Source organism: Saccopteryx bilineata, chromosome 3 (assembly GCF_036850765.1).
Source record: "Saccopteryx bilineata isolate mSacBil1 chromosome 3, mSacBil1_pri_phased_curated, whole genome shotgun sequence".
NCBI lineage: Eukaryota > Metazoa > Chordata > Mammalia > Chiroptera > Emballonuridae > Saccopteryx > Saccopteryx bilineata.
The window spans coordinates 224,873,010-224,887,748 of NC_089492.1; the positions used below are offsets into that span (position 1 = coordinate 224,873,010).

General features: G+C 38.4%; 1 protein-coding gene across 1 annotated transcript in view; it reads right to left on the reverse strand.

Annotated features, from left to right (window-relative positions):
- MSH4 (mutS homolog 4) overlaps window positions 1-14,739 on the reverse strand; it is a 99,877-nt gene that overhangs the window by 46,655 nt on the left and 38,483 nt on the right. Inside the window, 1 exon segment of the mRNA XM_066264969.1 lies at window positions 8,958-9,130. Within this exon segment, the coding sequence (XP_066121066.1) occupies window positions 8,958-9,130 (173 nt within the window).

A 14,739-nucleotide genomic window follows, 5' to 3' on the forward strand; every position in this document is an offset into this window, starting at 1 on the left:
AGCTTGTCAAACAAGGTGTCGCTTACTCTGCCCAGATAAGGAACCTATGAGAAAGCAAACAATGAACAACTAAGGTGCCACAACGAAGAACTGATGCTTCGCATCTCTCTCTGTACTTATCTGTCTGTCCCTATCTGTCTCTCTATCTTAAAAAATAAAAGAAACAAGTATACTCTAGAAGGAAATGACTTCAATATCACAGCCAATGAGACTCATACCAGATCCTTATTCCAGCTACCATATCTAAAAATTATTTGTTACACCCAGGTGCATCAAAATATCTTACATAGGCATGTTCCCTTTGTCTTGAATATCATTCTAAGATTCTCCTATGATCAAAGCCCTGTTCATTCCCTTGAGACAGAGCTGAAATATTCTCTGAAATCTCACCTGGATTCTGTCTTTATTCCGTTTCTTTCCTCTGTGTTCCCATAAAATACTTATTATTGCATTTACCACATTTCATCATATATTTGGAGTTCTGTCGCCCTAACATGAATGTGAAATCCTTAAGAGAAGAAACTTATAGCTTAATTTTCCTTATCTTTTTATCCCTAATACCTATAAAATGCCTACAAAAAGTAGAAACCAGGTTTTTATAATGAGGTTCAGATTCTCATATTTTAATAAACTATAAAATTTACTCTCTTACCCTGCTCTACTCTATGTTCATGTTCCCCTAATTTTTACATGCTGTGATAAATTATAAACTTTCCAGAAATAGGAAACATAGAAATGGTTGGAGCTTGATTAACATTACATGATTAAATGACATTTAATATTCCTGACAGTTATGCAGACATGGAATGCCAGGTATATGTAAGCCAACAAGATATAAACAAGAAAAGGGCTACCAATCAAAAATGGCTTCCTTGTACCTTTCCCAAAGTTTCCCCAAATACACAGGAATTTATGGAAAAAGTGAATATATTCAACAACATTGGAAATGCACAGTCACAGTTAAAGTCAATATAGTGCCAGAATTTTGAAGGAACTATACTAATTACAATGTATTTGGAATTAGACTGAGTAAAAACTGTTCAGGCTGTAAATGTCTCCCATATTTTCAGGTACAGCTTCAGTTTACACTACCAAAACGCCAGGAGAGGTGACTGGGGAAGGGGGTAGAGAAGACAGACCAAGCTCCTAGAAATCAAAAATTGGAGTAGGAACAATGCATATAAATTGTCCTTCCACCTAAAGGTTTAAGAAGAACATTGAGGCGGTTTCCCAAGGTGGTGATGTAGTAGGTGGACATACCAACTTCCAACTGCCAGAACCTAAGTGGATTAGAACTTAATTTTAAGAACCATCATCTGGAAAAACCAACTTTGGACTAAACTAAGAGGACTCTTCAACCAAGGAACACTGAAGAAGGCACACTGAGACTGGTAGGAAAGGCGGAAACGCGGAGAGGGCTGCCCAGCTCCCCGGAGCCAACGGCAGCCCGGAGAGACTTACATGGTGGGGAAAAAAAGTTTGGCAGAGAGGGGAGGGTCCTGGGCCCCAGGAACAAAGCCCCAGTCTACAGCCCCAGAGCCTAGAAGAAGTGTACTGACAATATTTAGCTGTGAAACAAGTCAGGGTACTGTTTGTGAGAAAGAGACAGATTTCTCAGACCCAGGATTCTTCTTAAAGGGACTGTGCAGAAAACCTCTCTCACAACCACCCACCTGGGGCTCCAGGGGATAGGAAGAGAGGAGAGGACTGGAGCAGCAGGAAGAGAGTGTAATCTAGGAGGCACAGGGAGAAACACTTCGAAGGACAGCCATCCTAACACCTGGGCTGAGTCACTCTCCAAATCTGAAATGAATATTTCCCCTGGAACCAGCAATATCAGCAAAGGGAAGCAGGACACCAGCCAAACAAGCTCTCCTGCGGCACTCAAAGCAGAGTCGCTTAGAAGGAGGGAGCTTTCAGGACTCCAGTATGGAGTATTAGGGTCTAAGCTGCAGCACCCCCACCCACACTGCTGAGGGTCTGCCACAGGGCGGGAGGCGGGGAGGCAGTGGGGTGCAAAGCATGGTTCTGTCAGCAGGTGGAAGCCTGGCCGGCAACAACTAAGGCCGGGTGTGAGCTCAGTCTAGCCCAGCACGGGCAGAGGGGACACGTGAAAGCAGTCAGGCCCAGCTGCGAGCCGGCCTGCAATCCCACCTGCGGGGGGGGGGGGGACCAACGAAAGCCCAGAATGGGCGGGGACCCGCAACTGAGCAAGGGCGCGTGGCATGCAGCCTCACTTGGCCTGTGGAGCTGAGGCTTGCAGGCTAACATGCAAGCTGTCTCTGCCCATAGGGGTAGAACGAAAGCCCGGGAAGAGTTGGGAGATCTGCAGCTGAGCACGGGTGCACAGCCCTGCCCAGCCCACGGAGCTGAGGCTTGTGGCCAGATGCGCAAGCTGGCTCCTCCTGCAGGGGGCAGGGTGGGAACCCAGAAAAGTCGGAGACCAGCAGCTGAGCAAAGGTGCTCACCCCGGCCCTCAGTGCTGAGGCTTGCGGCCCTGGGCGCAGTTTGCAACTCCGCCCGCAGGGGGCAGGATGAAGGCTGAGGCCATGGAGGCCTGTAGACCCAGGTATGTGAACATAGCCCCTCCTGTGAAGGAGAGGTGGAACCCTAGCAACAGCCACAGAGGGTCAGCGCCAGCAACGCTCATACCCGAACGCCAGAGGCAGCAGGGGTGGTGGGCCTGCAGACAGAACACACCTAGGGAAAACAGAGGCCACATCCATTGGACTCTGGTGGCCAAACTCTGCTTATACGCAGACAAAATGGGAAGGCAGAGAAATGCAACCCAAATGAATCAAGAGAAATCCCCAGAAAAGGACCTGAATGAGTCAGATATAACCATATTACAAGATGCAGAGAGTTTAAAACATTGATTGTTAGGATGTCCAAAGATCTTAGAACAACAATAGATAGTCATTATGATCACCTAAATAAAGAGATAGCAAATATAGAAAAGGGCATTGAAATAATAAAAAAGAATCAGTCAGAAATGACAAATAAAATATCAGAAATAAAGACCACAAAGGAAAAAATTAAAAGCAGGATGGATGAAGCTGAGGATCAAATCAGCAAGTTAGAGGACAAGATAAATGAAGGCACGAAAGCAGAGCAGAAAAAAGAAAAAGAGGCTCAAAAAGTCTGAGGAAACTCTAAGAGAGCTCTGTGACAACATGAAGAGAAATAACATCCACATCATAGGTGTTCCTGAAAAAAGAGAGAAAGAACAAGAGATACTTTGTTTGATCAAATCTTAGCTGAAAACTTCCCTAAATTGAGGCAGGAAAAAGTCCCACAAGTTCAAGAAGCACAGAGAACTCCATTAAAGAGAAACCAAAAGAAATCTACACCAAGATAAATCATAACTAAAATACCAAAGCTAAGTGATAAAGAGAAAATATTAAAAGATACTAGAGAAAAAAAAGGCTATCACCTACAAAGGAGACCCCATAAGGATGACATCCAACTTCTCAACAGAAACACTTAAGGCCAGAAGGGAATGGCAAAAAATATTCAAAGTAATGCAGAACAAGAGCCTACAACCAAGGCTACTTTATCCAGCAAGGCTATCGTTTAAAATTGAAGGAGAAATAAAAAGCTTCCCAGACAAAAAAAAAAAAAAAAAAAAAAAAAAAACCTCAAGGAATACACTACAACCAAACCAATGCTGCAAGAAATGCTAAGGGGCCTGTTGTAAACAGATCAAAGGGGAGAAAGAATATAGCAAAAGAGGAATACAGTTTTAAAAAATAAAATGGCAATAAACAACTACATATCAATAATAACCTTAAATGTAAATCGGTTAAAGGATCAAATCAAAAGACATAGGGTAGCTGCATGGATAAAAAAACTGGACTTGTACATATACTGTCTACAACAAACCCACCAAAAGATGCACATACACTGAAGGTAAAAAGATAGACAAAAATATTTCATGCAAATGAAAATGAAAAAAAAAAAGCTGGGGTAGCAATACTTATATAAGACAAAATGTACTTTAAAACAAAGGCTATAGTAAGAGATAAAGAAGGTCACTACATAATGATAAAGGGAGCAATCCAAAAGGAAGATATAACCATTATAAATAGCTACGCACCTAATATAGAAGCACCTAAATATATAAAGCCGTCTTTGATGGATTTAAAGGGCGAGATCAACAGCAATACTATAATAGTAGGAGATTTCAATACCCCACTAACGTCACTAGATAAATCCTCAAGAAAAACAATCAACAAAGAAACAACAGAATTAAAGGACACACTAGATTAACTCAATTTAATAGATATCTTCACAACTTTTCACCCTAAACCAGCAGAATATACATTCTTTTCAAGTGCTCATGGTACATTCTCTAGGATAGACCACATGTTAGGGCACAAAAGCGGTCTCAACAAATTTAAGAAGATTGAAATCATATCGAGCACTTTCTCTGATCACAATGGCATGAAACTAGAAATCAACCACAACAGAAAAATTTAAAAATACTCAAAAACTTGAAAACTAAATAGCATGTTATTAAATAACAAATGGGTTAACAATGAGATCAGAGAAAAAATAAAAGTATTCCTAGAAAGGAATGATAATGAGTATAAATTAACTAAAAATTTATGGGACACAGCAAAAGCAGTCCTGAGAGGGAAGTTCATATCATTACAGGCATACTTTAAGAAGCATGAAAAAGCTCAAATAAACAACTTGACCCAACATCTAAAAGAACTAGAAAAAGAACAGCAAGTAAAGTCCAGGGGTAGTAGAAGGAAGGAAATAATAAAGATCAGAGCAGAAATAAATGACATAGAGGCTAAAGAAACAATACAGAGGACCAACGAAACCAAGAGCTAGTTTTCTGAATAGGTAAACATGATCTTTAACCAGACTCACCAAGAAAAAAAGAGAGAGGACTCAAATAAATAAAATTAGAAATGAAAGTTGAGAAATAATAACTGACACAACAGAAATACAAAATATTGTAAGAAAATACTATGGCCCTGGCCGGTTGGCTCAGCGGTAGAGCGTCGGCCTAGCATGCGGAGGACCCGGGTTTGATTCCCGGCCAGGGCACACAGAAGAAGCGCCCATTTGCTTCTCCACCCCTCCGCCGCGCTTTCCTCTCTGTCTCTCTCTTCCCCTCCCGCAGCCAAGGCTCCATTGGAGCAAAGATGGCCCGGGCGCTGGGAATGGCTCTGTGGCCTCTGCCCCAGGCGCTAGAGTGGCTCTGGTCGCAACATGGCGACGCCCAGCATGGGCAGAGCATCGCCCCCTGGTGGGCAGAGCGTCGCCCCTGGTGGGCGTGCCGGGTGGATCCCGGTCGGGCGCATGCGGGAGTCTGTCTGACTGCCTCTCCCTGTTTCCAGCTTCAGAAAAATGAAAAAAAAAAAAAAGAAAAGAAAATACTATGAAGAACTGTATGCCAAAAAACTAGATAACCTAGATGAAATGGACAAATTCCTTGAAACATATAATCTTCCAAAAATCAATCTGGAAGAATCAGAAAACCTAAACAGATTGATTACAACAAATGAGATCGAAACAGTTATGAAAAAACTCCCAAAAAAGAAAAGTCCTGTGCCTGATGGCTTCACAAGGAATTCTACCAAATATTCAAAGAACTACCTCCTATCCTTCTCACGCTATTTCAAGAAATTCAAGAGGAAAGAAGATTTCCAAGCTCCTTTTATAGGGCAAGCATAATTCTGATTCCAAAACCAGGCAATGACAACACAAAGAAAGAAAATTATAGGCCAATATCCCTGATGAATTTAGATGCTAAAATCCTCAACAAAATATTAGCAAACTGAATCCAGCAATATATGAAAAAAATCATACATCATGATCAAGTGGGATTTATTCTGGGGAGGCAAGGCTGGTACAATACTCGTAAATCAATCAATGTGATTCATCACATAAACAAAAGGAAGGAGAAAAACCACATGATAAATTCCATAAATGCAGAAAAAGCATTTGATAAAACCCAGCACCCATTCATGATAAAAACTCCCAGCAAAGTGGGAATACAGGGAACATACCTCAACATGATAAAGGCCATCTATGACAAACCCACAGCCAACATCATACTCAATGGGCAAAAATTAAGAGCAATCCCCTTAAGATCAGGAACAAGGCAGGGGTGCCCTCTTTCACCACTCTTATTCAACATAGTTCTGGAAGTCCTAGCCACAGCAATCAGACAAGAAAAAGAAATAAAAGGCATCCAAATTGGAAAAGATGAAGTAAAACTATCATTATTTGCAGATGATATGATATTGTATATAGAAAACCTAAAGTCTCAGTCAAAAAACTACTGGACCTGATAAATGAATTCAGCCAGGTGGCAGGATATAAAATTAAACTCAGAAATCAGAGGCATTTTTATACACCAAAAATGAACTGTCAGAAAGAGAAATTAAGGAAACAATCCCCTTCACTACAGCAACCAAAAAAATAAAGTACCTGGGAGTAAATGTAACCAAAGAGATTAAAGACTTGTTCTTGGAAAATTACAAAACATTGATAAAGAAATCAAGGAAGATACAAACAAGTGGAAGCATATACCGTGCTCATGGTGAGGAAGAATAAACATCATTAAAATGTCTATATTACCCAAAGTAATTTATAAATTCAATGCAACCAATTAAAATACCAATGACATACTTCAAAGATATAGAACACATATTCCAAAAATTTATATGGAACCAAAAGAGAACACAAATAGCCTCAGCAATCTTGAAAAGGAAGAATAAAGTGGGAGGTATCACACTTCCTGATATCATGTTATACTTCAAGGCCATTGTACTCAAAACAGCCTGGTACTGGCATAAGAACAGGTACATAGATCAATGGAACAGAACAGAGAACCCAGAAATAAACCCACACCTTTATGGACAACTGATATTTGACAAAGGAGGTAAGAGCATACAATGGAGTAAAGACAGCCTCTTCTACAAATGATGTTGGGAAAATTGGACAGCTACCTGCAAAGAAATGAAACTACACCACCAACTTACATTATTTACAAAAATAAACTCAAAATGGATAAAAGACTTAAATATAAGCCGTGAAACCATATGGATCTTAGAAGAAAACATAGGCAGTAAGCTCTCCAACATCTCTCGCAGCAATATATTTGTCGATTTATCTCCATGGGCAAGTGAAATAAAAGACAGGATAAACAAGTGGGACTATATCAAACTAAAAAGCTTCTGCACAGCTAAAGACAATAAGAACAGAATAAAAAGACAAACTACACAATGGGAGAATATATTTGACAATATATCTGATAAGGGGTTAATAACCAAAATTTATAAAGAACTTGTAAAACTCAACACCAGGAAGACCAACAATCCAATCAAAAATGGGCACAAGAGATGAATAGACACTTCTCCAAAGAGGACATACAGATGGCCAATAGGCATATAAAAAAATGTTCAACATCACTAATTATTAGAGGAATGCAAATTAAAACCACAATGAGATATCACCTCACACCAGTCAGAATGGCGCTCATCAACAAAACAACACAGAATAAGTGCTTATGAGGATGTGGAGAAAAGGGAACCTTTCTGCACTGCTGGTGGGAATTCAGACCGGTGCAGCCACTGTGGAAAACAGTATGGAGATTCCTTAAGAAATTAAAAATCGAACTGCCTTTTTACCCAACTATTCAACTTTTAGGAATATACCCCAAGAACACCATACCACTGTTTCAAAAGAGGAAATGCACCCCCATGTTTATGGCAGCATTGTTCACAATAGCGAAGATCTGGAAACAGTCCAAGTGTCCATCAGAGGACGAGTGGATTAAAAAGCTTTGGTACATATATACTATGGAATACTACTCAGCCATAAAAAATGTTGACATCGGATCATTTACAACAACATGGATGGACCTTGATAACATTATATTGACTGAAATAAGTAAATCAGAAAAGCCTAAGAACTATATGACTCCATACATAGGTGGGACATAAAAATGCGATTCAGAGACATGGACAAGATTGTGGTTGTTACCGGGGCAAAAGAGGGAATAGGGGCACAAAGAAAACCAGATAGAAGGTGACGGTAGAGAATGTGACTTTGGGTGATGGGTATGCAACATAATCAAATGTCAAAATAACCTGGAGATGTTTTCTCTGAACATATGTACCCTGATTTATCAATGTCACCCCATTAAAATTAATAAAAATAAATGAAAGAAAGAAAGAAAAAAAAAAAGAAAGATTGAAAGAAAGGAAGAAAGAACACTGAGCCTGACCAATGGTAGCACAGTGAATAAAGACCAATGGTAGCACAGTGGATGAAGAGTCGAAGCACAGTGAATGGAGACCAATGGTAGCACAGTGGATGGAGAGTCGACCTGGAATGCTGAGGTTCCAGGTTGGATACCTCAAGGTCACTTAGTTTGAGTACAGGCTCATCAGCTTGAGTACAGGCTCACCAGTTCAAGCGTGGGATCATCAACACAATCCCATAGTCATTGGCTTGAAATCTAAAGGTTACTGGCTTGAGCAAAGGGTCATTGGCTTGGCTTGAGCTCACTGGTCAGGACAGATATGAGAAGCAATCAATGGAACAACTAAAGTGACACATCTATGAGTTAATGCTTCTCATCTCTCTTTCTTCCTATGTCTCTCTCTTTCTTTCCCTCTCTAGCTAACAAAACAAAACAAAACAAAAACATTGCACTGCCATGCCAGTGAACAAATAGCCAGATACCAAGGACATTTCTCTTACCACATGTTATTGGTTAGATTGTGTCCCTCAAAAAGATATTTTGAAGTCCTAAATCCCAGTACCTCTAAATGTGACCTTACTTGGAAACTGGATCTTTGCAGGTGCTATCAAGTTAAAATAAAGTCATTAGGGTGGGCCTTCATCTAACTGGTATAAGAATACCTTATAAGAATACAATATATATTTTCAATTATTTATATTTCTAAATTTAAAGAATATTCATTTACCTGACTGAAGTCCAAAGAAGAGTTCCTCATGTTGAAGTAGTTCTTGAACACAGTCTAATCTCATGTTAATAGTTTCAATATCAACTAGAGGTTCTAATATATTAGAACGAAGTCTTCTACTCCCTCCAGGAGTCTTAGTGTAATTTAGAACACCAAAGAGAGTGTGATTACTCCTTTGAAAAAACAAGTTTGAAAATTTTCACTAAGTATACAAAGAATTCAATTTAATTTTGTGATTAAATAATTTTATAGTCTATACAGTAGTTATTCTCAAACTTTAAGACATAAAAATTGTATGCATATTCTGTTTCAGTAGGTCTGAGATGAGGCCTGAGAATTTATTATACATTCTGAATAAAGCTCCCAAGTATGCTGTCAGTCAATGGACCATACTTCGATTATCAAAAATCAACAGTGTCGCCCTGGCCGGTTGGCTCAGTGGTAGAGCGTCGGCCTGGTGTGCAGAAATCCCGGGTTCGATTCCCGGCCAGGGCACACAGGAGAAGCGCCCATCTGCTTCTCCACCCCTCCCCCTCTCCTTCCTCTCTGTCTCTCTCTTCCCCTTCCACAGCCGAGGCTCCATTGGAGCAAAGATGGCCCGGGCGCTGGGGATGGCTCCTTGGCTTCTGCCTCAGGCGCTAGAGTGGCTCTAGTAGCAACAGAGCGATGCCCCAGAGGGGCAGAGCATCGCCCCCTGGTGGGCAGAGTGTCACCCCTGGTGGGCGTGCCAGGTGGATCCCGGGCGGGCGCATGTGGGAGTCTGTCTGATTGTCTCTCCCCATTTCCAGCTTCAGAAAAATACAAAAAAAAAAAAAAGTATATAATTTGTCCTGTGATGAAAAGTAGATAATAATAATAATAATAATTCATCCTAAGGGGGGACTTTTAAATTGGTAAAATGAGTATTTAATACAACCATTTGGTTTGAATTTAAGAAGTTAGAGAATTACAAATGAAAGGAAAAAAATAATTTCAGCTACAAAAATGTGTTTTTTATTTTAAAAAGTTTCCAGTAAAGATGGCAACAAAGGTAAATAAATGCTGTACTCATCCTACCACAACCACATCAAAATTACAACTACATTACAGAACAACCATCACCGAGAACCACCTGAAGTCTAGATAAATGGAAGTCTTACAACTAATGATATAAAGAAGAAGCCGCATGAGACTTTACTAACCTTAGGGAGAGGAAGAGCACAAAAGTCCCAATTTTTAAAAATCAGAGTAAAATATACATAACATAAAATTTACCATTTCAACTATTTTAAGTGCACATTCAGTGTCATTAGGAATACTCTCAGTGTTGTGTAACTATCACCACGATCCATTTCCAGAACCTTTTCACCATCCCAAACAGTAACTCTAAATCCCTTAATATTACCTAACTACCTCATTCTCCACATCCCCTTGTCCCTGGTAAACTACTAATCTACTTTCTGTCTCTATGAATTTACCTAATTTAGACACCTCATATAAGTAAAATCATGAAACATTTTTTTGTCTGGCTTATTTCACTTATCATATTTTCAAGGTTCATATACCTAGTGGCAAGTATCAGAATTTTCTTCTTTTTTAAGGCTAAATAATATTCCATTGTATGTACATGTTTCATTTTTTTAACCCAGTCATTCATTGATGAACATTTGGTTTGTTTCCCACCTACTGGCTATTGTGAATAATGCTGCCATGAACACTGATGTGCAAGGATCTGTCTGATTCCATTTTCAATTTTGGGGGGATATATACCTAAAAGTGGAATTGCTGGATATATGGTAATTCAATGTTTAACTTTTTGAGGAACTATCACACTGTTTTCCAAAGTGACTGCACCATGTTACATTCTCACCAGCAATGCACCAGGGGTCCCAGTTTCTTTATAGTCTAACACTAATTTTACATTTACTTGACAATAGCCATCCTACTGAGTATGAAGTGGTATATAAGTGTGGTTTTGATTTGCACTTCCCTAATGACTAATGATATGAATCATCTTCTAATGTGCTTATGGGCCATTTGTATATATTTTTGGAGAAATGTCTATGCAAATCCTTTGCCTAGTTTTGCTTTGGGATATTTTGTTTTGTTTAGTACAAATATATTTTAATAAAATGTATTGAGGTGACACTGGTTAATAACAATATATAAGTTGCAGATGTATGTCTGTATAATATGACATCTGGATACTCTATTGTGTGCCCACAACCTGAAGTCTAGTCTGCTTCCTTCCCCATTCATTTGACATTTTTTACTTTGTCCTCCCTCCCACACTTCCTTTTCTCTCAGGTAACCAGCATTCTATAGTCTTTATCTATGAGTTTGTTTGTTTGTTTGTTGCTTTTTGTTTTCTATCCCCATTCATGAAGGAAATCATACAGTTCTTGTCCTTTTCCATTTGACTTATTTTACATGAGAACCCTCTCAAGATTCATCCATGCTGCCAAAAATGGTAATATTTTATCTCTTTCATGAGTAGTATTCCATTGTATATATGTACCTTATCTTTATCCAAACATCCATCAAAGGACACTAAGTTTGTTTCCATGTCTTGGCTACTGTAAATAATGCTGCAATGAACAGAGAAATGTATATATCTTTTTGAATTCGTTTTTTGGGGTTTTTTCTAAGAAATACCAAGAAGTGGAATTGCTGGATCATGTGATAGCTCTATTTTTAATTTTTGTTGGCATCTCCATACTATTTTCCATAGTTGGTTACACCAATTTGCATTCCCACCAACAGTGTGCAAGAGTTCCTTTTTCTCCACATCCTCTCCATCTCATTATGTCTTGTCTTATTGATAATAGCCATTTTAACAAGTATGAGGTGGTCTTATTGTGGTTTGGATTTGCATTTCCCCTGATACTAGTGATTTTGATCATATTTCCATATCTGTTGCCCATCCTTGGAAAATTGTCTATTCAGTTACTCTGCACATTTTAAATTAGATTATTTATTGTTTTGTAATAAAGATGTATGAGTTCCTTTTATTTTTTTGGATATTAGCCCCAGACTGAAGGTATCATTTGCAAATATTTTCTCCTATTCAGTCAGTTACTTTTCTGTTTTATTGATGGGGGTTTATTGTTGTTTGTTTGTGTTTGCTGTGCAGAAGCTTTTTAGTTTAATTAGTTCCATTCATTTATTTCTACACTTACTTCCCTTGACTTTGAGGTCAAGTTCACAAAAACCTCTCTGAGGCCAATTTCCATAAGTTTAGTGACTACTTTTTCTTTAATGTGTTTTATTGTTTCAGGTCTTACATTTAAGTATTTAACCCATTTTGAGTTAATTTTTATATATGGTGTCAGATGGCAGTCTAGTTTCATTCCTTTACATGTGGCTTTCCAGTTTTCCAAACACCATTTATTAGAGCCTTTCCTTACTCAACTGTATGTTTATGGCTCCTCTCAAAAATTGGTTTTCCATATTTGTGTGGATTTATTTCTAGGCTTTCAATAGTGACCCATTAGTCTGTGTATCTTTTTTCCTGCCAACTTCTTAATTCCTTCCTTCCTTTTTTTCTTTTTTTAAAATTAATTTTAATGGGGTGACATTGATAAATCAGTGTACATATGTTCAGAGAAAACATCTCTAGGTTATTTTAACATTTGATTATGCTGCATTCCCATCACCCAAAGTCCAATTGTCTTCCGTCACCTTCTAACTGGTTTCCTTTGTGTCCCTCCCCTCTCCCAACCCCCTCCCTCTCCTCCCCCCCAACCCGTAACCCCCACACTCTTGTCCATGTCTCTGAGTCTCATTTTTATGTCCCACCTATGTATGGAATCATATAGTTCTTAGTTTTTTCTGATTTACTTATTTCGCTCAGTATAATGTTATCAAGGTCCATCCATGTTGTTGTAAATGATCCGATGTCATCATTTCTTATGGCTGAGTAGTATTCCATAGTATATATGTACCAAAGCTTTTTAATCCACTCGTCCTCTGATGGACACTTGGGCTGTTTCCAGATCTTTACTCCATTGTATGCTCTTACCTCCTTTGTCAAATATCAGTTGTCCATAGAGCTGTAGGTTTATTTCTGGGTTCTCTGTTCTGTTCCATTGATCTATATGTATGTTCTTATGCCAATACCAGGCTGTTTTGAGTACAATGGCCTTGTAGTATTACTTGATATCTGGAAGTGTGATACCTCCCACTTTATTCTTCCTTTTCAAGATTGTTGAGGCTATTTGTGTTCTCTTTTGGTTCCATATAAATTTTTGAATATGTGTTCTATATCTTTGAAGTAAGTCATTGGTATTTTAATCAGTATTGCATTGAATTTATAAATTACTTTGGGTAATATAGACATTTTAATGATGTTTATTCCTCCTAACCATGAGCACAGTATATGCTTCCACTTCTTTGTATCTTCCCTGATTTTTTTTATCAATGTTTTATAATTTTTTTATTACAAGTCTTTAATCTCCCTGGTTAAATTTATTCCTAGGTACTGTATTTTCTTGGTTGCAATGGTAAAGGGGATTACTTCCTTAATGTCTCTTTCTGACAGTTCATTGCTAGTGTATAAAAATGCCTCTGATTTCTGAGTATTAATTTTATATCCTGCCACCTTGCTGAATTCATTTATCAGGTCTAGTAGTTTTTTGACTGAGACTTTAGGGTTTTCTATATACAATATCATATCATCTGCAAATAGTGATAGTTTTGCTTCTTCTTTTCCAATTTGGATGCCTTTTATTTCTTTTTCTTGTCTGATTGCTGTGGCTAGGACTTCCAGAACTATGTTGAATAAGAGTGGTGAAAGGGGGCACCCCTGCCTTGTTCCTGATCTTAAGGGGATTGCTTTTAATTTTTGCCCATTGAGTATGATGTTGGCTGTGGGTTTGTCATAGATGGCCTTTATCATTTTGAGGTATGTTCCCTGTATTCCCACTTTGCTGAGAGTTTTGATAATGAATGGGTGCAGGATTTTATATCAAATGCTTTTTCTGCATCTATTGAAATTATCATGTGGTTTTTCTCCTTCCTTTTGTTTATGTGATGAATCACATTGATTGATTTGCGAATACTGTACCAGCCCTGCCTCCCGAGACTAAATCCCACTTGATCATGGTGTATGATTTTTTTCATATATTGCTGGATCCGGTTTGCTAATATTTTGTTGAGGATTTTAGCATCTAAATTCATTAGAGATATTGGCCTACAATTTTCTTTCTTTGTGTTGTCTTTCCCTGGTTTTGGAATCAGAATTATTCTTGCCTCATAAAATGAGCTTGGAAGTCTTTCTTCTTGAATTTTTTGAAATAGCTTGAGAAGGATAGGAGTTAGTTCTTCTTTGAATATTTGTAGAGTTCACTTGTGAAACCATCAGGCCCAGGACTTTTCTTTTTTGGGAGTTTTTTCATAACTGTTTCAATCTCATTTGTTGGAATCAGTCTGTTTAGGTTTTCTGATTTTTCAAGATTGATTTTTGGAAGATTATATGTTTCAAGGAATTTGTCCATTTCATCTAGGTTGTCTAGTTTTTTGGCATGCACTTCTTCATAGTATTTTCTTACAATATTTTGTATTTCTGTTGTGTCAGTTGTTACTTATCCACTCTCATTTCTAATTTTATTTATTTGAGTCCTCTCTTTTTTTTTTCTTGGTGAGTCTTGTTACAGGTTCATCGATCTTGTTTCCTTTTCAAAGAACCAGCTCTTGGTTTCATTGATCCTCTGTATTGTTTCTTTAGCCTCTATGTCATTTATTTCCTTCCTTCTACTAGCTCTAGGATTTACTTGCTGTTCTTTTTCTAGTTCTTTTAGATGCA